We start from the raw sequence: 25104 nt of genomic DNA, 5'->3' as shown, positions 1-25104 counted from the left end.
TTTCTGTCCCAAGGAGTGTGTCACAAATTCAAATGATGACATTTTTGGGAATCACAAATTGGTCACTAAATCTGTGTCGAAGAATTTTTATGATTACGGTTGTTTTTTTTGAAAGCCTTTTCGAAATTTCGATAATATTTCTTTTTTGGGCAATTTTCACTTTTTTGTTCAAAAAATGTCCGCCAGATGTCGTATCGAAATTTTTAAAATATTTTTGGAAATCACAAATTAATCACTAAAATACTGCATCATTCTACCATTACTTACAATGGCAAATAATGTCAAAAACTGCATGATGGCGCCATCTCTACGTGCACATGAAAATTAGAACAAAAAGTATGTGTAAAATATTGATTGATTCGAAGTTTGAATATGGAATCGTTTGTTGTGACATCTGTCATTCTACGCTCTGAACAAAAACCGATTTATTGTTTGCATCTAGTGAATTTGTGATGTAAAATAAATTAAAATTACTTTGCACAGTTTGTGCCATCGAAATAATTTGCGAGGACGTTGCACAACACATGGTTTTGCATTATACAAACATTCTACACATACTTTTTGTTCTAATTTTCAGGTGCATGTAGAGATGGCGCTGGGAACGCGAAGCTCAAAAAAAATATACAGTCTATATAGAAAGCAAGTGACGGTAGGCATCATTAGTTTTTTGAAATTTTGTTTTATTTCGAATTTTTCAAAATTTCATTTATAGACTTTTTGATGAATAGGCTTTTTCAAATTTAGGCCTGTAACTTTTTTTCTGGAGCGTCACAAATTCTAAAAATTGCGTCACAAATTTTCACTAATTAATCACTAAAATTATGTGAAGTTTGAGCCCAATCGGGTACTTTGACCCCCTGGGTAGTGTGCGCCGAATTTTTGTATCGCAGCCATGCCTATATGATATCGTAATCAAGTGAAAATTTGCAGAGGTTATTTTTCTCACAAAAAATTAACATTCTGAGAGTTTGGAAAACGTTCAATTAAAAATAAGGGTACTTTCCATACAAAATTTCGTTTTTGAGCGAAAAATCCAAAATTTTGTTCGGGGGGTACCCCTAATATGCATTGAAATGTCTTCAAACTCTCGGAATGGTATTTTCGTGTGATAAAAATAACCTGTGCAAAGTTTCAGCTCATTACGATATCATACAGGCATGGCTTCCATACAAAAATATAAATTGTTTGAAATTTTTGTATGAAAAGTGTGTCGAAAATGAATTGTATCGCAAAACTAACGTCATATTCGGTTTTCTCGTACCCAAAAACCCCCCAATACACATTTTTGAGTGTTTAAGAATACATTAAATATCACTTTTGGAAGAAAAATTGAATTTTTCCCATGGATGGCCATGGGCATCACACCAGGCATGACACTTTACTCTATCAACCAAAGTCGCTCAAAATCTAATGGTTTCTATTCCTCGGCACCCCCCATCATCCTGTGAAGTCAGATTTTTAATTACTTTTCTTGTTTGAAAGCTATCGTGTTAACAAATTTTTGCGTACAGGGTACGCACATACATTCGGACATCGAAAAAACGCTAGATTCGTGTTCCCTGGCCCCAAAAACACCCAGAAAACACATTTTTGATGGGTGTTAATTTTTCGACCGATTCCAATACTTTACCTTACACACTAGGTGTGTGCGGAAAAGTAATATACTCGCATCGTGTGACAGTATTGTTAGTTTTGTTTACAAAAAAAATTTGGTTTGTTTTCATAAGGATTTCTTGAGAATTATATGCGTGGTTTGGTCAATCAATTGATTTTTTTGTTATTTCAAATATGATTTTGTGTGTTCGGAATGCTGTTCCCTGTGGAATGGATATATTCACAGTTGGTTTTGTGACTGTCTTTGTTTTAATTTTGAAATAACAGAGTGTTGATGAAATTTACTGTGAATATTCCAACTACATTTCGATCGGCAAAATATTTGATGTCACATTGGAAATAAATTTCATAATTCGATTTAGAATACAGAGTCACTTTGTTGAGGTAAGACGTGATATTTATAATGAGTTCTTCATTACTGTCTCATTTGATTTGTGATAGAAGTGTTTTTATCTTATTGTGTTTGTGATCCATGCTATATTTGACATAGCCTTTATCCCATCCAACCAGAGTTTCGGTTTATGGTCGAAAACTTCAGCGATGAACAGTTCCAATGTTCGAGCAACACATCACAAATATGATAACTAATCTCACCTCAGCTCACTTGGTGTGAAGCTCGATTTTAGTCATTCTTTCGAATGTGATGTCGGTATCGCAATCAAAACAACAATGGTCAAGAATTCGATGGCATCGACATCAGACATGCCAAAGTGTTTGAATATCGATTACAAATGGTAATGTGAAAAGAGTAGAAAAGGCTTTGATAGCAATTGGATGGCAGCTTACCACAGTGATGCCGCTTACTGGAATACCATTCATGAAATATTTTGCGACAATCCGAATGTTCAACAGCCAACGAAAATAAACAGTTTTGCTCTTGTACCGTTATGCGATTATCATTTGAAGAGTGTGCGATAGGGTGGAGCATTTTTCGAACTTTGATGTGTACACTTGGATTTTTATGTGTCTTGGCGCCCCAAATCAGGATGTACCACTTGCCACCGACTTGCACTTGAAGAATACACATTTGGCTAAAAATTCACAAAAATTACTGTTTTCTCGAAATGAAAAAAATTACTTATTTTACAACGTCTATTGGGTTACTTAAGTTTATTCGCATGATTTTTATGTGGTTCTAGTAAATCATCAATCATAGATGAATTTTTAGCAAAATTGGTATACTTCAAGTGCAACTCGGCAGGCCTAAATGGTCACATTTTGAAAAAAATGTTGGTACATCCTGATTCAGGGCACCAAGACACATATAAATCCAAGTGTACACTGTACACATCAATACTCCAAAAAAAGATCAAAAACCCTAGTGGAGCACCCTAGTGTGCGATTGGATATAAGAGTTTTTTATAGACAATTGGCAAGCAAGCTAAAAGTGCTGCCCAGATCACGCAATCCTGATACCAATTGGTCGGTTAACCTGCGAATGAAAATTTCCGAAAAACACTACAGAGATCATAATCGAGATGGACCATGGCCTGGCGCCACCAATTTTACATATAAACGCATACAACATTTTCAATATGGCTGCGCCCATGAGAGAGAAAATTTCCGCCCCATGAGATGGACTATGGAATTTGTTGTTCAAAGTCGATAAAATTAACCAATTGGGCAAACAATTCCATCATCAAATCGTGGTCAATAGTGTTTCCGCAATGGTACATTGAGTATCGTATCAAAATGCGCGAATCGCCAAGAACGATTTCCAGCAAAAATGCATCGATTTAAAGTGTGCAAAGCGAAACCGATTGCTGGACTACCGGACCCAGTCGCTAGTTTACCATATATAATTGTGGCAACGGTTTAAAAACGTAATTTACAAAAAAAAAACAGGGCATGATTAAGCACCGAGTTCGCAAAGGCAATTATCAGAATGTGGAGGAAATATTTCGGAATGGGCGTTTAATGTCAAAAGATAAAGTTACCTACAAAAATTGGCCATTAAATGTTCAGGATGATGATGCTGCACTACACACAGTTGTTTGGAACCGCGGTATTGTTGCTGCAAAATGCATTGTGCTCAAAGGTATGAATCAATTAACAATAGAGTCTATTCATTGTTTAAAGTTTTTGCTTCAAATTACATAGGACTTTGTGGGATGTTTGGCGTACTAGTGCCTGATTCGTTGAGAATACCACCGAATGCAAACAATGTCAACTGACAAGGAGCAGCATTGATAAAACAAATGTTATAACGATTAGTTATCGTAGCTAGGCTTGACAAAAATGTTGTGGCTTTGTTAAAAAAGGAAGGTTACATAATTTTTAGTCTCAATCGTGACAAAATAATTTGAAATGTATGTCTATTAATATGAAAGGCAGTGTTTTAAAAGTGTCTGTTTCTATTTACGCTCACCAAGCCAAAAAAATTTGTGAGAAGTAATTTCCGAAAATGTTCACAGGATGATTGGGTGAATTCAAAGGATGATTGGGCGTGCCGAGGAATTGAAACCATTAGATTTTGAGCGACTTTGGTTGATAGAGCGAAGTGTCATGTCTGGTGTGATGACCATGGGAAAAATTCAATTTTTCTTCCAAAAGTGATATTTAATGTATTATTGGGGGCGTTTTTGGTACGAGAAAACCGAATATGACATTATTTTTGCGATACAAATAATTTTCGACACACTTTTCCAAAGTATGGCAGTGACCAAAACCGATCGAAGCGCTCGTATCGGTTGCCAGATGAACTATAGCAAACCTATTGGTTGATGGCACAAATTTGTGCCATTGTTCAATGCTGCGTTGCCCAACTGTCACTACTGCCATGCTTTGCTCTTTTCATACAAAAATTTCAAAAAAATTGGATTTTTGTATGGAAGCCATGCCTGTATGATATCGTAATGAGCTGAAACTTTGCACAGTTTATTTTTTTCACACAAAAATAACATTCCGATGGTTTGAAGAGATTTGAATGGATAAAATGGATACCTTCCGAGCAAAATTTTGGACTTTTTTTTTCTCAAAAATGACAATTTTGTATGGAAGGTACCACTCAATTGTATTGAAATTTCTTCAAACTTTCAGAATTTTAGCTAGTGAAAAAAAAACGTTGCAAATTTTCACATGATACGATATCATACAGGCATTGAAAAGTCTATCAAAAATTATTTGTATCGCAAAACTTATATCAGATTCAGTTTTATCATGAATAAAACTTTTTTATTACGGTAAAGGATCAGTGATGGTTTTTTGCTATCTGAATAGCCCAGATGCTGATTCGATGCGTTCACCACATACTGCATGCGGAACACACTTTTTTATACCACACACAGCGGCGTGCGGTGAACGCAATGCTGTGCAGCTGGCAGCAATGCTGTACAGACGCTCCGAATATCTGACGCTATTCAGACAGCAAAAAATATTCACTGTAAAAGATACGTAATAAATGCATGTTGTGGATCACAGTGCGGAAATGTTCATCTTACGTATGTTAGACATTGTGCTTCGGAGGGCAAGTGCTTCGGAGGGCACTTAAATCCATCGGTCCCGTGTGTGTGCACAACGAATAATGGGTTCAGCATAGACACACGTAAAATGGAGTGCCTTTACGTTAGGTTGGTGTCTTGGATATGTCAAATATCCAATACGTCAACCGTAAAAAGGTAGTGCGACATCTCTGGTGAATATACCGGTAAACCAGCGATATGTGCATTCCTCCATTGAAATAAGAAGAGCCCAACGCCATCTAGGAATGAATGGAATACTTGTGACTGTCACGACAATTGACTTGAGAAGAAAGCCCTGGTCACTGGCCCTGTACGGAGGCTAGTTACATGGCTGCTATAAAGTGGGCCACACCGTGGGAAGCATTCTCCAAGCAATCGAGTGACAGCACAAGTCGGGTCGTCATGCAATAAGTTACGAAACTTGAGCATCGAAGTGAATAACTCCCCGTTTAATCCAATAATCCAATAATCCATGTTAGACATTCCATTTTTTCAGAATCGATAAGATTTTTTTGAGTTAAAATTTTAGCGATTGGTAAATTACTAATTATACTAAAATTGAATATTTTTCAGATTTTTGTATTACAATATTTTCATTTTTGACATATATTTATTTATATTTACATGTAAAATATTTTCTTACTTGCGGACAAATATTGAAATATTTATTGAATAAAACCCATTTTTCATAAAAATATTAAACAGCGTTGTGCGAGAGAAAACAAATAATTATTAAGCTAAATTATTTGTATATTGTAAAATCTCGTATATATTACACAATTGTTTTGTGACTAAATTTTCATTTTTTACAAGTGCAATAAGAAAGTGCTTTTTATAGATTTTTTGTCTTCTTATTTTAATTTTTAAAAGAGATAGGAAGTAGAGGATCATTACGCTTCGGTTTCCTGGTCTTGCTGCATTTCTTCTGGTGTACGCAAATCGATTGCAAATTTTTTTTTGGCTGTTGTCATCTGTTGTGGGGTAATCTGTTGTTCAATTTCTTTGACGCGTTTTGAATAATCTTGAAATGAAGCGGCCAATGCGTATGTTAATCGACGAGCCAATGCTCTATTAATAAACATTTGAAATAAAATATAATATTTCCAAATTGTTGTGAGTGATAATTAAAAATCTATTTTGGTTTGCATTAACGTATAAAATGGGCAATTTACCGGCTGTCGCAGACAAATGCATGTACTTCAAATGGATTTGGATCCTGAATGTTAAAATTATCTTTTACAACTATCATCGCGAATACACGTGTATACACCAGGTCCTGAACACCTAAAGATAAAGAAATATGACAATACGGGCAATAATTTTTCGTATTACAACATAAAGTCAAATTTATCGAATTAAGAGAGAATACGCATTTCCATAATAATCATACCATACGAAATTGAGTCAATTGAATAGTTCCACTCTTTTATTGTATTCGACTGCGGTAAAACTGTAGCTTCGATAAATACGCCATCCAGAGATATTGTTAAGTTACAAAGAGGTAGAGTTTGACTTGCGGTTCGTGATGTTTTTGCCATAGTCACCTTTAAAAAAAAATCAAAAAATTGAAGAATTTTCAAACTAAAAATAAAAATACTTCATATACGTACTAAATGATCTACTGGCCTGCGCGTATGTTTAATTCCCTGGGGGTGAATCAGAAATGAAAAATTGAAATAATGGAATTTAATTAATGAGTAATGAAATAGTAATTTAAAGTGATTATAGCTTGATACGTACCCAAAGACCTCTTGCGTACTCCATTCCCAGATATTTCACCTAATTTGAAAAAAGAGATAAGATCTTGAAAATGCAGTTTTTACATAAGCGAATTGTATGCCTCAATATTATTAAAGCTTCAATTACATCTATTAATGAGGTTGTTTTTATTAAATTAATTAAACAACTTAAGCTTCAAAAAAAGATAAAAACGGTACCGAGATACGATTTTTCTAATTGTTATTTCATTATGCAGCTCCAGTATTCTAATTGATTTTTTGTTGGAATTGTATATTCCGTAAAGATCTTGGCACATTTAAGATATTTTTCTTATTCATAAGCAAACGAAAAAATTATTAACTGTTTCCTGAATGGGCCATTTTTGTACAACGTTTCATGATATTTTTTAACCACACGGAAATTTCGCTCTGGACGATTTATTTCAAATATTGATTAGACGTCCTGGACAACACTTGCTGATTTCAACACAGGTGTACAGTGCCGCCAGAAAGTTTGGAACCATCTAAGTATTTTTCATACAAAATGCCTTAAAATGACGTTTTTCGAGGTTTCAAAAATAATACTTTTTAAACTCAGAAATCAATAATTTCTGGCATATTGTTTCAATATATTATGATGAACAAAACAGTAAATATTCAGCCAAAAATATTCACCAGTTCTGAAATGGCAAGTCTTTGAGTTCAATGATAGCTAAAAAAAATACATTTTCATACAAAATTTGTCAAATCGGCTAACATTTCAAACATAATTTATTATTTTAATATCCGTTGCGGTATGGTACAAGCGTTCCCTCTTCATCATTGAATCGTATCACATAAAAATCATTTTCAAAACATTCTCAGCTTCTTGCTCCGTCGGATTCACAGTTTTGGTTTTTTTAAAATTGGTGTGCTTCGGATGTCATAATCACCAGATATACATTTTTAGCAATTGAAAGCAATTTTGAAATATTGAGCCCTTAATTTGGATATTCTACCGGATTTTTGTCATCTCTGGGTTATTCATTTCCAAGCCTAAAGTATTATGTATCATACAGACTATATACAAGCTTTGTTATATAGCAGAGTAAAAAATGTCCGAATGTTGTTTCGAAAACCACATGAATAAAACCAACAGACTCAACTAAACTAATGAAAAATTGGAATAGGAAGTGTAGTTGATGTATTTCCGACAATAGTTTTTGTACCATTGAAATTGGATCATGCATATAGTAATACCATAATGTAAAAAAATCATATGATAATACACTAAATTTGAAATCAAATCAATAATGTACGAACGTTGATTTGTGTGGATTTTACTTGAAAATTAAATAAAGCGATGTAATGGAAAAGCATAGAATTTAACTACACTATATTTTATGCATTATATTGAGTTTTCATCACGAGAGCTCATATAAACGTTACATTAAAAACGAACATAGCTTGGCCACGTCAATTATTATTAACGTGTATACCACACCGTGGTCATGGTTGATGATTAGTAGTAACTACTATATGATAGTTCTCGAAAAAAATAATGATTCGATAAGAACGTACAACCGTCAATTATTACAAGTAGAACACCAACTGAAATTTTGTAAATTCGAACATTGCCATTATTCGAACGTTGTTTTTCGTAATCAAACAGTATTTTTCCAAATAAAAAATCCATTCAATATGTTGCGAAAGGGAATGAAAGAAAGTTTATTTCGGGATAACTGTATTTGCCTTTAAAAGATGCTTATCGCTGATATAATTACGAGAACCTGTTTATGAATCTTTTTTTTTACCTAGTTTGTTGAACAAATTTGTCTTTCTTTATTATTTTGAATTTGAAATGACATTTTGATTCTGAAGCAGGTTTCAATTTTTGTGATTACTTAAAGGCCAACAATTTATTTGTTTTCGATCAACTTATCTGTTTCGAACCTCCTCCCGAAATTTAGCGATTGTATTCAAAATAATATAATACCAACTGACTCAATCATCGATTGAATAATAAACACGTACTTGCTTTCCTCAGCTTAATTTGTTCCGCACGAGTAAACAACGGAAATGGTTGTTGGCTGTTTATTTTATCAAAACATACAAAGTGAATACAAAAAAACAACAACCGGAACGTATGAACTGTTGCACATTAACAATGAAAATTGTTCATACAATTTTTATTAGCCATATATCAGAAAAAGCAAAAAAAAACAACTACTCTTCATAGTAATGGACAATTAAAAAAATATATTTAAAAATGGCGTTGAAAGTTGTTCGTATGAAAAGTACCAAATAGAAGAGATAATCATATTTTTTAGTTTGATAGCTCATAATATACCTTGAATTACCTTGAATGTCAACGGTAAATCGTTACTGATGACCTCATTCTTCAGAACTCCTTCATTTGGCACTGACGACATGATTCATTTAATTTCACGTTCTCCCTTTTTGTTTGTATAAAAAAACCACGTCACTTACGTGCACTTTTCAAGTTTATTCACAAGTCCAACTACAATTAATGTGTCTATGTTAGTATTGGTTCTCAAGAGACAAACATATTTATAATTACTTCTCAATTTCATCAATATGTTATCTTTCCCATCAAATTTGAAATCACTTGAATTCAATTTTTTTACCAACCTGTAAGAGAAATATGTTTAAAATGAATGAAATACATCAATAAATAATAATGATTGGTTATATCAAGCTTATCATATATTTACTACTGCGACATACACCAATTAAATGCTTAAGCACGGTGGTCGCAAGCAAAATATTGAATGAAGACAATGCAACTTAAAAAAAAAATTATTTCAGTGAAATTTCATTCGCTTCTAATCTCTGTACGTAATAGAATTATCACTGCGGAGCGAACTCATATATTTTGTTATCTTATCAGTTTTATACTCAGTCAGTTAAATGCAATGTGTATGTGTTAATATTCAGTATTTTTTATTTAGTTGTGTACAGTTTTTTGTATATTTTAAATTGCATATTTTTGTAGAATCAAATTCTATTTTAATGTACCATTTTATATCCATGCACAGCTTTCGTTTTTTATTCCTCATATCTTTTACAACTGTAAACTTGTTTCTTTTTTTACTCTCGCACCCACATTTTTTCGTATCACAAGCATATATGTCTTCGTTTGCGTTAAATCTTAAAACATATGAAGTGTCGAATCGTCAATTGAATAGTACAACGTTTAAAGAGAATAAAATCGGAAGTTCCATATCCTTGTTAAATGCAGCATCGAACCAAAATCATGATAATTCAACTTCGTTTCTTCGTTTAATTTGTGTTTTAAATTATTTTTCCCGATTTATTGATATATAAATTCATATGAAAAACATTCATATTCTTTAGATAGTTTTCAACGCTTGAGCAGTTTATTGTAAAAAACAATATTCAATTCAGCGAATACTTTAGAATGTACATCTCTTTTTACACTTCCCACTTGAACGTTAATTTTTTTAATATTAGTTGAAGAACAAAAGAAATGCGCGAAAGCAGCAGTATTCACGTACTTGATCTGTTTTCATTCGGAGCACATGTTCTACTGCCAATGAGCTGGTAGATGCTATTACTGTTTGGCCAACAAATGAATTCAATCCAAACAATTTGGATGAGTGGGAACGCATACTATTCAACTAATTTATTCAAACAAAAACAAAAACACCGACAGTCACAACTATACAATCAAACAATGTGCCATAACACTGCATATATCGAAAGCAATGTCTGTATATGAATAAACAATACATAGACGAACAAATATTTTGTGCGATTCGCTCTGCTTTGCAAACAACAGGAAATAGGTTCTTACTCGATTTGTTCAATTTTAATTTTACTGCAGTTGTTACAATGAAATTGCCACAATAAATAAACTGCCATTCATATTACAGCGTAGGAAAATCACTTGGAGAAAAGGACAGAATTAAACTCAAATTTTATGCTTTACGGTATTACTATAAAACGTAACTTGTTTAGAAAATACCAGAGGTCACTCATTATATAAATCGTATAAATTGATTTAAGTTTTTTTTAATGGTGCCCATTTTTTCGAACCCGATTGAAATCCATGCAGTTCAGTTTGCATGTCATTTCAAAGATTACAAACGCAAACTTATAATCTTTTTCGGTACATTTTCCCAGGTCCAAAAAACTACTTAATCGAAATTTCAATGCATTCCAAACCCTTCGGTCTAATTTTTAACAAACAAAATGCTGAATAGACAGTAGCAAAAATAATTCTCACGATAAACTAGCCAGTCCGGTTTTCAAAAGACTCAATGACATTAACGGTGAAGATCTTCAATCAAAAACAAGTTTCTCGATGACCCAATATGTCCTTTCATATCGTAACTATCCTTGGTGAATACCCTTTCTTTGCTCAGTCTTGAAAGTCAACAGATTGTAACTTTGAATAATTGTTATGATTGAGGTAGAATTGAAGATGATACAACAATCTGTCCAATTCTCTTGGATTTCTATACTATACTTTTTTATTTAAAAAATAAAATGCATAGAAATTTATTTGAATGAAAAAATATTGTCGGTTTTTAAAGAATCAAAATAAAGTATCTAGGCGAACATTTAGGTGTGACACAATCAATTTCGATGTTATTTTCTTGTACCTTTTCCTTTTTCTAGAATATCAAAAACCGGTTTTTCTATTTTGAAAGGGTCATCTGCGGCAAGCAGTGCGCATCACATAGGTTATTACAGTATTCATAAATCAACCTCATGCACAAAAATTGATATATATATATATATATATTTGACCCTATCAAAGAACTGAGAGTAACAAGATAACTCCGCTAACATGAGAATACGCACGAACATCGTCTTAAGTTAATAGCAGTGTAAACTATATACGATTGACACGCAGGACCTTTTCTCTTTGCTGCATATAATTTAGACCGCGTACGAATTTTTATTTAAACGGCAATCCCAACGAAGGGATGCTCGTCTTCGGACACGTTATTTTTTGAAGAATAATCTCACCAAATACAAACCGGTTTGACCGGAACATTTTACGAAATGCCCCATTTCGGCATTTTTTATAATATCGAATGATTTCGCTGTTTCTAGTTTTCTCTTTGCATGCCATTGACCATGATTAGGACACTGGTTAGATGAGAATCAAAAGATAATACAAATGCAGGTATGTAGCAGTTGAGTGTAAGAAAATAACACGGCTACCCTCTGAAATACTTATTTTTCAAAGTGAAAAACTTGAAGAAAGGGTTAAGATTCACACATAAATATAAATGTTTCCCAATGAAATTCTCGTATGTGAACAAAAAGACTCGAACAGACAAATTTATCGTTTTGAATACATGACCATTCCAAATATTTTCGGATTAACATTGCAATTTAAAAAAAAACGTGGAGGAAATTGTTTAATGTGAAATGTTATTCGAATTAAAACGATAGAGTGAATCATATATTCTATAAATATTTTGAAAACAAGCTCATGACCAGTGATTGTTTTTGTTCGTGCATTTCCAGAAAAATTTTATAATTAAAAAAAAGTTATTAAATGTCTCGAAAAGAATACGACTTCTATTAAAAAATGAAATGTGCATGGTATGAGAGGTGTGATTACAGCATCTTAGCTCACCAATTGCGAAGACTTTGCTAATATGACCCCTTTTTATATTTTACTATAACAAACGAGCTAACTGGTATATTCAACCCATTTTTAAGTTACCTACCGATTATTAATACTGTAATACAATGTATGTCTCATCCCTTCAAAATGTTTTTCGACCAATGAAAACGTTTATTCAACTATTTGTTTGACTAGAGCATGTTCATTGCTATTTTAGATGCTTTTAACTAGCTTTGACTACTGCATTAACTTTTGGATGCTATTAACAGTCAACATTTTCCCGTTGATCAATTGAAGTTTGATTCTCAAACTAACAACATTGCCGCAATAGTTCAGATCTAATATCTTAAAAAAATACAATATAATACCGTATAATTTTGATGTGCTGTTCAATAACATAGAAAATCCATTATGTTATTCCCACATAAACCAACTCAAGGTATTTTGAAAACTATTTAAATCATGATGAAGTATTTTGAAAGTAGTAAAACAATCTGTTTCGAGAACTCTCTTTATTGGAATGGGGTGGATGGATACATTTGGAAAAAACTAGAACAAATAATTACAATTTACAATGAGTGTTATAGTGTAAAGGCATAGGTCATTGGAAGAATGATTTTTTTTTTGTTTTTCTTTAATGCTTTTTAATTGAATTCTGAATTCTCGTTGGAAAACAGAATCCAATAATTCGTTCGTATTGTTTTTATTAATATCACTTCTGGTGGTGAGTGTCATTTAATTGATAGTGAAAAAGTCAACTGAATCGCGGTACTGAAATGAAAATCCAGTTCAAGTTCTGACTATCTCTTGACCCCCATTTCTTTTTAGTTACTGTTTTTTTTTTTCTTTTTTTCTTCATTTTTTTGACATTTTTGTTTTATTCAAACATTCGGTTATTGAATCGATTTACTCTGGTTCATTCATTCGAAGACGAGCGAAATCTTCAAAAACAATATTGTCATCGTCATCAGCATAATGGCTGTTTTCATATCGATGCCTTTCAATCGATTTCATCTTTTTCATTGCATTAACGCGTTCACGTTCAACAGTGCCTGTGCAACAATTAAATTAGAATGATTAAAATAAATAGTGTGATATATATATATATATATATATATATTATTTTTTTTTTTCAAAATGCATACCTGGTGCAGGGTGCATCAATTTAAATGGAACATCAGTCACTAATTCTCCACCTAATCACAAAATTACTTATTAGGTCAAGATAATTTTGGAAGCCTCAAGAATGCAAATGTAAAACCAAATTCAAAAAGTACAAAAACATATGGAAAACAACAACGAACCTAAAGTGCCACAGTTAACTTTAACTCGAACCGAGTATGAAATTACAATTCCTACGAAAATAATCAGAAAGAATGAAAATGTTGAAAAATAGAAATAATGAATTTTATAAAGAACAAAAAGATGAAATGCTGTACCCATTGCATCAGATGAAGTTTTTCCATCAGTAATTAAAGTTGAAGATGCCAAATTGGCATCTTCATCTTTCAGATGTCCATCCAAAGCAATACCTGTTAAAAAAATTATCGATATATTTCAAAAATTCAATTAAATCTTACTTCAGTTTTTCGTTAAAACCTCGACGATCCTTGTTGCTAGATGCAAGTGGAACCAAATAAAATTGCTTAGTAAAACTAGCGCCTGGAGTAATTGGACAACCTTCACGAGTTTCCATTGAAGCCACGTGTTTACTGAATTGAGCATTAACCATTGTCACCTAGATCATAACATCAGCAATAATAGAGACCAAATTTAATACAAAATGTAAATTTTCTAAGATTTATTTCTATGAAGAAGTCTTTTAGTTTTTTTTACCTCACAGTGCTGCACGATATAGCACTTGATATTTTTAACAGTTTTTCTTGAGTTGTTTGTTATGACAACTGTAGCTGCTACCTTTTCTCCATGGTAGTAAATTTCACGATCAAGTGTAACTTCTAAATTGATTTTGCCCTGTGAGAATGTAAATCCTTTGCTAACCAGAGAGCTTGGAAGACGGCGACCACGAGACGCTGGAGCAAATTGTAATTTTTTCACAGTCAAGCTGACTTGACTGCGTTTATGGCCTTTGTCTTCCTCATTTTGTCCCACATAAGCTCGAATTGTGTAGTCCACACCCAATGGTTTTCCCTCATCATCTTCACCAGCTTGTAACGTAACTGAACTAGGTGAAACGCTTGGGAATTGGAAAGTAAAAGGAAATGCACTTTTTCCGAGTTTCTTAACTAAACGTTCTTGCATTGGTGTCATTTCCATTTGTTGATTAATCATTGGAACAATTTGTTCACGTTGCAAGCATAATTCCTTGGAAAATTTCACTCCCATCACCTCATCTTCTTCACGACCGTATCGGTATGTAGTGATCAACTCACCAAACACTTTTCTTCCTCTCAAATATTCGGGTTCGACAACAACAACACCGTCAATTGGATCACAATAATCCAAATGGTCGATGAAATCACGTTTTCCCAAGTAGAATGTAAGTTTTCCATTTGGAGTAGTTTTTTTGAAAACTTTCACTGCAACAACCATGATTGTGATTTGATTTTTTACTTATTTGAAATTGAACTTTTTCGAAATGGATTTTAGTTTTTTAGTGCAGAGTAACTGTTATGCTTGCGGTTTAAAATAACCACCAGAAGTGTGATGAACATTGAACAGTACCAAGCTTTTATAGCATATCGAATGTGCATTAAAAGGGCTTCTCTTCAAATGAAATTAACGATGATGATTCAACACTTACAACAGAAACAAAATAAATAAACAAAAATAGACTAAGAAGCTTAATGTACATTTGGGTGTTTCTCATATCTGTAAATAAAAAAATGGTATGTTTCAATTTAAAGAGCATAAAATTCTGTTTCGAATCGTAGCATTAATGTATAGCATCGATTGATATTGACACTTGGCAAAGGGTAAACGTGTGTCAAAAATAGGAAATTGGCTGACAAAAATGGGGAAATGACCCTCCAAAAATGGGGAATTTACCCCCCCAAAAATAGGGAAATGGCTGTCAAAAATGGCGCGTTTGGTTGTGACAAATGGGGAATTGGCTGTCAAAAATGTAGCTTTTGGTTGTCAAAAAAAGAAAAATTTGTCTGTCAAAAATGGGGAAATTGGCTGACAAAAATGGGGAATTGGCTGTCAAAAATGCGTCGATAAAAAAAAACGAAAAAAATGTGTAAAAATTTCTTGAAAGTAAGAAAAAGTAATATTATTCGATGCAATTTGATACTTTAATTACATTATCTTTCTTATGGTTTTTTGTCTTTTCTTCATTTCGTTGTTTCATATAGTTCCCCCGCTAGGGCTATCAATGAAATTCAATTATTCTTTGTTGCATCTGTTCGACAGCCAATTTCTCATTTTTTATAGCCAATTCCCCATTTTTGACAGCCAATTCCTCATTTTTGACAGCCAATTCCTCATTTTTGACATCCAGGTCCCCATATTTGACAGCAAATTCCTAATTTTTGACAGCCAGTTCCCCGTTTTTGGCAGCCAAATCCCCATTTTTGGGGGGCGATTTCCCCATTTTTGACAGCCACATTTTCCCACTTTTGACAACCAAACGCACCATTTTTGGCAGCCAATTCCCTATTTTTGGGAGGTCAATTCCCCATTTTTGGGGGGTCATTTCCCCATTTTTGGGGGGTCATTTCCCCATTTTTGTCAGCCAATTTCCTATTTTTGACACACGTTTACCCTTTGCCAAGTGTCAATATCAATCGGTGCTTTACATTAATGCTACGATTCGAAACAGAATTTTATGCTCTTTAAATTGAAACTTACCATTTTTTTTATTATGGATATCGGAAACACTCTAATGTAGATTGTACAACGTCAACAACATACATACTACATACTCTGAGAATTTGCAAAGTGAAAAACTATAGGTTAACTCAACAGAATTTCATTTTACAGTAAACATTTTTTGTCTCGTCTAAATTTAACCGAGCTGATATTATATTGTGACATTTATTGAATAGAATATTGGAAATCGAAATTTAAACATCCATAGTACATAAAGAGAAGTCTACAATCAGAGTTCCATAAGAAGTGTCACAAAATAATGTATATGTTTCAGCTCGGTAAAATTTACACGCTGCAAATTTTCATAGTATATATGGATAAATACGTATTTGAATTCAGTTAGTTTTAATATAAAAAGACTTTTACGTTTTTAATAATGCATTTTTTAATGCTTGAGTGAAATATAGATTTCCAAAAAAAATATTCCGTAAGAAATTGCTATGAATTGAGTACATTTCTTAATCACAAAATTACTTATTAGGTCAAGATAATGTTGGAAGCCTCAAGAATGCAAATGTAAAACCAATTTCAAAAAGTACAAAAACATATAGAAAACAACAACGAACCTACCTTAGTGAAATGAATCCACTTGAACTTACCTTATAAAAAAATGAAGCAAACACTAAATCCAATTTCATATTTTCATAGCGGAGAAATCGACCTTTTTCATGCAAAATCGACACGGATACAATATTCAATTTTCACCATCAAATGCGGATATTTTTGCTGTTGGTAAATATAGAATGGTTTTTTCTTAAAGACTATCATTTTCAAGAATTTTAAATTATGTTTCATAGCTACATGCCAATTTTTTGGACGTGAAGGCGGGGGCACGTTGTTCCTATTACAATTGAACCAAAAAGGGACTATAGATGAAATAGAAAAAATAGATTGGACGGATGGATTATTTGATATCGTAAGTAACATTTGATTGAAAAATATATTGCCAGTTAAATCTGAATGTCAGACTTATTTTTTTATTTTATATAGGCTTGGGCAAAACATAACCCGAACATATTAATTTCCGCATGTGGGGATGGTACGGTTCAACTTTGGGACGTTGATTCAAAGTCGATGTCGTTAGTATCTGGCTACAGTAAGCCGAAATCTTGCTATAGTGAACATGGCAGCGAAGTAAGAAAATAGCCAAAATTAATCGACACATTATATTATTTATAAATTGAACTGTAATTTTCAAGGTTTGCTGTGTTGATTGGAGCTCCCAAGATTCACTGTTTCTAAGTGGTAGTTGGGATTGTTCGATTAAGCTTTGGAATCCAAATTATAAAATGTCCCTCAAGACGTACAATGGTCATAGAAAATTAGTATATGAAAGCAAATTCGGAAAGAAAAATTCAAATATTTTTATGAGCGCAAGTGCTGATGGTTATCTCAAAATATGGGATATTCTACAACCCTATCCAATTTCAACAATTTTGGCGCACAATAATTCTGAGGTAATTTCATAATGAATATTTTTCCAGGGGCAAGACACGATTCATTGATACATTGTTATTTTCGGATTTTTTTGAGTTAATTTGAATCGGTTTGATAAGTTATTTGACAGTACAAACTCCACTTCGATACTTTTTTTTTTAAATAAACAAAAAAGTGTGTACCAAAAATGCAAGTGTGTTTAAAAACACATTTAATAATAATAATAATAATAATAATAATAATAATAATAACATCCTTCGCCTTTTTTAGAAAATAATAAATCCTGATATATTCTTTAATTTGATTTTTTATATTATTGCATATGATATTCAACTTTACTGCAAAGTGTTGATTTTAAATATTTCCAGTTTACTCACAAAACGCTTTATTTTAATGTGCAATAATATCTTACTTGAAAATTTATTTTGTAAATAGACAGTGAAAAAAATAAATAACGTTCGTTTTCGTGATTATTCGTTCTATTGGAATTGTTGTCTCCCCCAAGATACTTTTGTTTCAATAAAAATTGATTCGTTTTTATTTATTTCCTTTTTAAAGGTTTTGTGCTGTGATTGGAATGAATTTGATCAAAATATCGTTGCCACAGGGGGCTCAGATAATAATATAAGGTTGTGGGACTTGCGTTTCGTTGCCAGTCCAGTTATTGAGTTGCATGGTTGTGAATATGCTATACGAAGAGTCCGATTTTCACCATTTAATTCAAGTGTGTTAGCTTCAGTTTCTTATGATCACACCTCTAGAATTTGGAATTGGCAGTATGATGATGAAGCAATGGAAATAATAACACACCACAAGGAATCAAATTATGGTTTGGACTGGAATCGATTGGTTCCAAATCAGTTGGGCGACTGCGGTTGGGATTCCGTAGTTAATGTTTATACGCCAGCATCTTTGACTTAGCTCAATTTTTTTATTATTATTTACACATTTTAATTTTTTATTTTTTTTATTGCATGTTGTAGAGATTTATACAATATTCCATATATATTTTTTTTGTTTCTAAAAAATTATATTATTTCTTTTAGGTGGCAAGTCTTCTATAGAAACTGTGTTGCTGGTTTACTACAGGCTGCTGTGGAAGTGATATTAAGGAATAATAATAAATCTGAAGACTTATACATTATAATAAGTGAATAAAGTAAGTCAAATAATTAACATTACAACATTTAATGAATTGGAAAGCGTTATAAAATTTATGAATAATGTAAACATTTCAATTTTATGTGGATCAAATTTGAATGGAATCATAATAAATGGAAGGACGGGAAACATAAAAATGCTTCAGTTCTAAACAACCTACAAAATTGTACAAACTTTGGATGTTTTATTGTTTTCCATGATGTCATTGATGGATTGGGTTTTTATTTGATTTATTTGTTGCATGGCACTTTCTTCCACTGGAATAAAAATAATACATAAAATAGAAGAAATCGGGAATATCATTCACATCATAAATAACTCACTCTCAATAACGGTATCAGATGATTTACAATTATTTTTGATTTCGCTGAAAAATCGTTTGACTCGCCCTTCGTTTTCTTTTTGAGTATTTGCCTGTGTTTCATTAATTGTTTCCAATTGATCGACACTATCCTCTATTTCAAGTTGATTCTTGGCTGGTGTATTGACCGATTTGATTGAAGCAGTTGTTTGCTCAGTATCGCCATCCGCTTCAAGATCCAATTCTTCCAAATCATGTTTCAATGGAACGATTTTGGTAATTAAGTCAGCGGCTGAAACCGTTGCATCTTTCATTATATCTTTTCCAACTATTGATACAAAACTAATTATTTCTGAAATAATCTATAGAATACTATTACTTAAAAAAAGTATACAAACTTACCATCTTTTATGTGAAACATTTTACTTGAAATTGTTTCCTTTGCTTCCGATAGCTCATCGTCGATAACACCTTCATATTTCACGGTCAATTCATCAGATTTGTTTTTAACATCATTGCTCATTTCATCGATTTCATCCTTCATCGCTTGTATAATATTTGATGTATTATTTATTTCCATTCCATTGTCTATGAACTTAACATCATTATCCACAGAATTTAAATTAAAGTCCTCATTTCTGGGTACATACAAGTCATTCTCATTCATTGCATTATTTTTCTGTTCTGATATCTTTAAATCTGATGTATTTGTTTCATTTATATTTGCATGGAGAAAATCTTCTTCATGGCCTACGGAAGTTTTGACATAGTCAATAACGTTTTTTGGAACATCTTTTAATTTTTTTTCTGTTTCTTTTGTTAAATCATTTAGTTTTTCTTCTCCGGCTGTTGTAATAGATTTTATATCACTGACCAGACTGTCTCCAAAATTAGAAATATTTTTACTAACAATATCCATATTGTCTGCTTGATAATTAAACTGTAAATGATTTGAATCTTGAATTTCTTTTTCGGTGGATAAGTGTTGCACTAGTTCAACTGCTTTTAATTTATTTTCGTTTGAATTTTTTTTCACATCAATTTTCGAGACTTTTGACTCGTTAATTGAATTAGTTGCGTACGTTATATCCGATTGTACTATTTCGAGTATTTCCTTAGCAAGAATCGGTTTTTCGCTTATGATATTCTTAAAGCCTGAAATATTTTGTGGTACTTGGTGTGCAGATAGTTCTTCACTGCTTTTCATAGAAGAATCGCTTTTTCGCAAAGAATCATTTAGAATATTTTCATTCGCATCCGAAGACGTAATATCAAGAGAGTTGGATGGACTGATTTTTATTGACACAGCAAATAAAAGAATATGATGTAATCCCGCAGCTACATCCAAAATGTGGAGATTTTGAAATTTTTTTAATTCATGTGGCCGACATGTTTTCGCCGATGTCTTTTCGTTAAATGTGGTCAAGAATTTATTTTTATCTGAAATTCAAGTCTTATATTTATATACATTCACCAATTGAGTTAAGGTATAAATTATTCTCTTATTTTGTTTCAAATGACATTTTTTTTCATATGAATCTATTCTGTTGATTCGTACCATAAAAATTGTACGAAAAAAAGAAAAAATATTTCGTCACTGCAATGATTCATAAACGACTCCAACTCACCAGTAAGAACGCATACAAAATCGTTTCCTGCGCAGAATTTCCGAATGTTATCGTTCTTATTAAATAAAATTATACGTTCAAATTCAATTTCGGTCCCATTTGTGCTCTTATATACATCACCAGAACTACTAATTAAAAATATTTCGTCCTTTTTTGAGACATATAAGCTGTAAATTGTATCTGCAAGGTCAGATTTGTTCAACTTTGTGATTTGCGTGTATTCGACAGAATTTATATTTCCAAGCACAAATACACCGTTACAATCTAAAAAATGCAAATGAAATCACAAAAATATGTGTTTGCCCAGTCTGGTGTTAGAAACTTACCACTAATAAATACAACAAATGTGGAGCCACACTTAGCGATCCGTATTATTAAATGTTCACTTATTCGCCTCACTGTTTCGCTCTGATGTTTTACTTTGAATGAATCAAAACATCCATAGCAATATAGCTTTCCACTATCTGAATAACAGTTCAACGAAAATATGGAATACATAATAAAAATAAATTAAACCTTAAGGTACAAATAATAATACTTACTTGTGAGTACAACAAAATGTGATCGACCAGCTGCAATATCAACTAAATCATCAAAATTTCCTTGATCGTCCAAACATCGCTTATGAAAGTCGATAATTTCATAATTATGTCGAATAATACATTGTGTGGTATTGCCGAATATTGACTTACCATTGAAGAATATTTTATTATTTTCTATACCATTATACCGTGAAATTGATTATATATTTCAAGTAGATAAGTCAAACGATTTTCTTTAAAACCTACCTGTTAGAATTACGCTGAATGTGTCAGAAAAGGCAATAGTCCGAACTTTATAGCCCAAATTTTTTATTTCTTTCACACACGAAGGTTTTGCAATAACCTCTTTTCCCGCAGACAATTGACCGTATTGATTTTCACCGAAAACAAAGAGACGTCCTGATTCTGGTTATAATATGCCACAATTTGGCATAACGAAAAAAGAAATAAAAATAAAAATTAACACTAGATAAAAATGCAATACAATTGATTTTACAGTAATTGATATACCCTAAAATTTGAAATCAAAATGACTATAGTCTTTAGAATTATTGCTTTTTGATATGCATGTATTGAACCGAAACCAAATCACTTTATTGGTTTCATTCACTGACTTAACAGAAACGGAACGTTTTTCAAAATGCACTGCGGTGTAAAATGATGGTGTGTATGCCAGTATTGCATGCGAATATAGTGTAAACTATTTTCGGATCGTTTGATTCATTTTGTTTAGCAAATAACTGAAACCAATCCATCAAAGAAACCGGTTTTCATAAAATTTGATAAATAATAATTATAAATGGCGAAAAATTGGCATTAATTCAAAAAACAACGTATTGAAGTGTTTCACATCTATGTTCAAAATAAAAAAAGTAATGAATTTAGTGAAGTAATTATACATACTATTCAGAAGCAATAAAAATAAACACGAAACTAACCACAAATGACTGCACTTTGATTATCTCCCGTCACGACTTTTCTAATGGGGTCATTCTTTATGAAAAAATAGCTTTGGTGATTTTCTGATAAATAGGATTTTCCAAGCGTAAATATTGCACCCGTTTCTATTCAATTTAAAAATATGTTAGTTTTGTTACTCGAATAAAAAACGAAGTACGATTTAATGAATATGAGACTGCTCCAAAGTTTTACTTGAATTGAATAAAACACCTATTACCAGGAATATCCATTTTGCAAATCTTTTTTTATAACCGTTGCTATCGTAATTTAATGTAAAATATGAAATCTATAATGAACATTTAGTTTTATGATAAGTTTCCCGGTACATGAACCGTCTATATTTTGAACTAAAATGCTTAAAATCAAATGTTTTGCAACCAACGTGCTACACAGATCACTACAAAATGAATAAATGAATATAATTCTCGGAGTAATGTGGTGAAGTCTGAAACACCAAACCCCAAAGTGGCATGTGCAAAATTGAATACAAACGTTATGAAGAAGAAAATACTGACTGGAATAATATTATTTTAAGTCAAAAAGTGGTCGATTCTTTTGGTCAGTTCCCCTCATTCAATTGATTTATGCTTTGATAAACATTTTTTATGACTTTCATTATTCTTGTTTTTGCTCTGCAGCTAGAAAACGTATTTGCATTGTGTTATTCGGCTGAACGGAGCAAAAACGTCCCCATGAAAAAAAAAAAAAACCCAGATATTTTATTGTTCAACTATTGACTATTACATGGATATGTACTACTCAAGAAAGGAAACGTTCCGATTTGCTTTCGTTCTGTTAAAAGAATTCAAAAATATATTTATATATAAAGGCTGGAATTAAATGGTTGAAATGTGTAAGACACATATATATTATATACATTGTAAATCACTTGCGTATGTAAAATAATATCTATAAAATGAATTAGAAATGTTGAGTAACTGACCAATTCCTTCCAATTATGGTTTTCTTGCCAAAAAGTATATATTTAATAGACATTTAACTATAAATGTATATAGATGTTGGAACATTGATATATTTAAATCAATTTATACATAATGTTCTCAATGTGAGGGTGAAATTTACGTTGGCTGAAAAAATCAGCTCTTATTGTTTAGTTTGTTATTCATCGTCCTTCACATTTTCCATTAATGTATTTTCTATGTATGCCTGGATGTTTGCACACGTGAATTAAGAACGATTGGCTTTAATCACTCGAAGAAAAGTACGTGTCGAATACTGCCCTTTGCGTGTTAAACTGTCCTTTACTACTATAGTTGAGCTCAGAAATCAATTTATTATTTTCCTTTTCTTTTGTATGAAAATATTCACGAAACTAAAACACTCAATAATAATTCTCATATTATTGTATTTTTGACATTTCTTTCATATGTTCATAATTTATTATAGTTTAAACGATTTTGGGATTTATTTAGAAAAATCCTATTTGGAAGAAAAACATTTTCATTTTCTTTCCGAAAATTATAAGCAAAAATGACTTTCGCATATCAGAGCTCTGAATAATTAATATATCGAATTCTCAGATCAATTTGGTCAATCAATGGTTGCTTCGCAAATGAAAGAACAGATTGCCAAAGACATTTAGATTTGATTTCAAAATAATTGACAATTTCATTGAAATTTGATATGGAAAATGAAGGATTCATGATTGATAAATTCAACAGGGTGGCTTCGTAGCTATTATGTATTTTCAATTCACACTGTGCAGACTATTTTAATTCTTAAAAGCAAAATAACTCACCGAATATTTTATTTTATATATAGTAAAATTACTAAATTTCTTTGATTTTTGTAAACATATGTGTATTGCATACGATTTTTATATATAAAAATCAAAACAAAATCAAATAAATCACTTTTCCACAGCCGACATTTATTCTTTTTTATTTAGGGTTATAATTAAAATTGCACCTGAAGTTGATGAAGGGCGAGAGTATACTAATTTGAAACGACGATTTTATCCACAAACGCACACATACAACGCGTATTATTCATTAGTTTTTGTTATTCCTTTTTTAATATTCTCAAATGAGTGTTATCGTGTACATTGGATTGTTACTGAATAATTTGAGCAACTTTTATACCACACACGCCAAGTTCAACTAAATTCAAGTGGACAATTTCTAAGCTAACGTACATGAAAGGTATATTTCAAATTCGATTTGAAACTATATGGCCAGTAATACTCTTTTTAATTTACTCATATGTATGTGAAACTATAGTTATAGCTGCAACACGCTCGCTTGTATATAAACTTGATTTTAATTTAAATAATTGACAAAATCAAAAATACTTTATCTAGAAAATCCTTTTTATGGTTTCAAATTCTGCATTTCATATTCTTTGGTCTCAATTTAATTTTATTTTTTAAAAAATCTTCATTACATTGTGATCTTTTATTCTAAACAAAAATATACCTAATTTTTTAAATACATTTCCATTGTTAAAATTTTTGTTTCTTCTTTGTTGATATTTTTCAGCCAATTTTGATGTAGTTTTTTAAGTCATTCATCAGTTTTAATCATTTTAAATCAGTTTGTTGAATACTTTCAAGTTATTCTATTTAAACACCCTTTATGGTATTTTTCGTTGGCTTTTTAGGAAATTTTGGAGAATTTGATAAATTAAAAGGAATTTTATTACGAATTTTGGTTCGGATGTTTTCATTAATTTTATAACGGATAAGAGAGAGATATAATAACAACTTCTAATCAATTCTTCTCTTGTTCCAAACTCCGAAATACCATGCTGGTTTATTAAGTAAATTATTGTTTTTAGAAAAATCAAACTTGTAGACAATTAATTTACACATGGAAGTATAA

At 31.8% G+C, this 25104-nt stretch overlaps 4 protein-coding genes across 16 annotated transcripts; 1 reads left to right on the top strand and 3 right to left on the bottom strand.

Moving 5' to 3' along the window:
- Positions 1–5807: 5807 nt before the first annotated feature.
- On the bottom strand, positions 5808–10354 carry LOC116347887. Of its 4 annotated transcripts, none has more exons than XM_031778678.1 (8): positions 9812–10354; positions 9354–9424; positions 9133–9293; positions 6816–6854; positions 6686–6721; positions 6466–6619; positions 6248–6359; positions 5808–6143 (listed from the first exon to the last, which is right to left on the bottom strand). In XM_031778678.1, the coding sequence occupies exons 3-8, from the start codon at positions 9202–9204 to the stop codon at positions 5966–5968; spliced, it is 591 nt and encodes a 196-aa protein (XP_031634538.1). In that variant the 5' UTR covers positions 9205–9293; positions 9354–9424; positions 9812–10354; the 3' UTR covers positions 5808–5965. The 4 variants fall into 4 exon arrangements, with proteins under 4 accessions (XP_031634538.1, XP_031634539.1, XP_031634540.1 ...); XM_031778679.1 differs by lacking the exon at positions 9812–10354 and adding an exon at positions 9521–9561; XM_031778680.1 differs by lacking the exons at positions 9354–9424; positions 9812–10354 and having other exon boundaries at positions 9123–9215.
- A 2329-nt stretch (positions 10355–12683) lies between these two features.
- On the top strand, positions 12684–19968 carry LOC116347882 (peroxisomal targeting signal 2 receptor). Of its 8 annotated transcripts, XR_004201732.1 has the most exons (8): positions 16453–16573; positions 16717–16770; positions 16884–16967; positions 17033–17151; positions 17226–17369; positions 17435–17692; positions 18231–18831; positions 18954–19002. XR_004201732.1 is itself a non-coding variant. In XM_031778665.1 (7 exons), exons 1-7 carry the CDS (start codon positions 16495–16497, stop codon positions 18591–18593), a joined length of 1101 nt encoding a protein of 366 aa, XP_031634525.1. In that variant the 5' UTR covers positions 16453–16494; the 3' UTR covers positions 18594–19968. The 8 variants fall into 8 exon arrangements, 7 of the variants coding, with proteins under 7 accessions (XP_031634528.1, XP_031634525.1, XP_031634526.1 ...); XM_031778665.1 differs by having other exon boundaries at positions 18231–19968; XM_031778667.1 differs by having other exon boundaries at positions 16480–16513; positions 18231–19968.
- On the bottom strand, positions 12899–15075 carry LOC116347881 (arrestin homolog). The gene is made up of 6 exons (XM_031778664.1): positions 14238–15075; positions 14001–14139; positions 13841–13933; positions 13706–13756; positions 13547–13597; positions 12899–13453 (listed from the first exon to the last, which is right to left on the bottom strand). The coding sequence occupies exons 1-6, from the start codon at positions 14952–14954 to the stop codon at positions 13308–13310; spliced, it is 1197 nt and encodes a 398-aa protein (XP_031634524.1). The 5' UTR covers positions 14955–15075; the 3' UTR covers positions 12899–13307.
- On the bottom strand, positions 17960–24074 carry LOC116347879 (MATH and LRR domain-containing protein PFE0570w). Of its 3 annotated transcripts, none has more exons than XM_031778652.1 (9): positions 24024–24074; positions 21551–21709; positions 21455–21478; positions 21305–21383; positions 21089–21226; positions 20763–21026; positions 19537–20574; positions 19157–19462; positions 17960–19090 (listed from the first exon to the last, which is right to left on the bottom strand). In XM_031778652.1, exons 3-9 carry the CDS (start codon positions 21455–21457, stop codon positions 18990–18992), a joined length of 1929 nt encoding a protein of 642 aa, XP_031634512.1. In that variant the 5' UTR covers positions 21458–21478; positions 21551–21709; positions 24024–24074; the 3' UTR covers positions 17960–18989. The 3 variants fall into 3 exon arrangements, with proteins under 3 accessions (XP_031634512.1, XP_031634510.1, XP_031634509.1); XM_031778650.1 differs by lacking the exon at positions 24024–24074 and adding exons at positions 22243–22368; positions 22482–22645 and having other exon boundaries at positions 19157–19426; positions 21305–21478; XM_031778649.1 differs by lacking the exon at positions 24024–24074 and adding exons at positions 22243–22368; positions 22482–22642 and having other exon boundaries at positions 21305–21478.
- Positions 24075–25104: the final 1030 nt, after the last annotated feature.

Source organism: Contarinia nasturtii, unplaced genomic scaffold (genome assembly GCF_009176525.2).
Source record: "Contarinia nasturtii isolate CC-2019 unplaced genomic scaffold, AAFC_CNas_1.1 Cnas_scaffold_2166, whole genome shotgun sequence".
NCBI classification, from domain to species: domain Eukaryota; kingdom Metazoa; phylum Arthropoda; class Insecta; order Diptera; family Cecidomyiidae; genus Contarinia; species Contarinia nasturtii.
The sequence above is the reverse complement of the archived record's forward strand: the minus strand, read 5'-3'. Positions and strand labels throughout refer to the sequence as shown.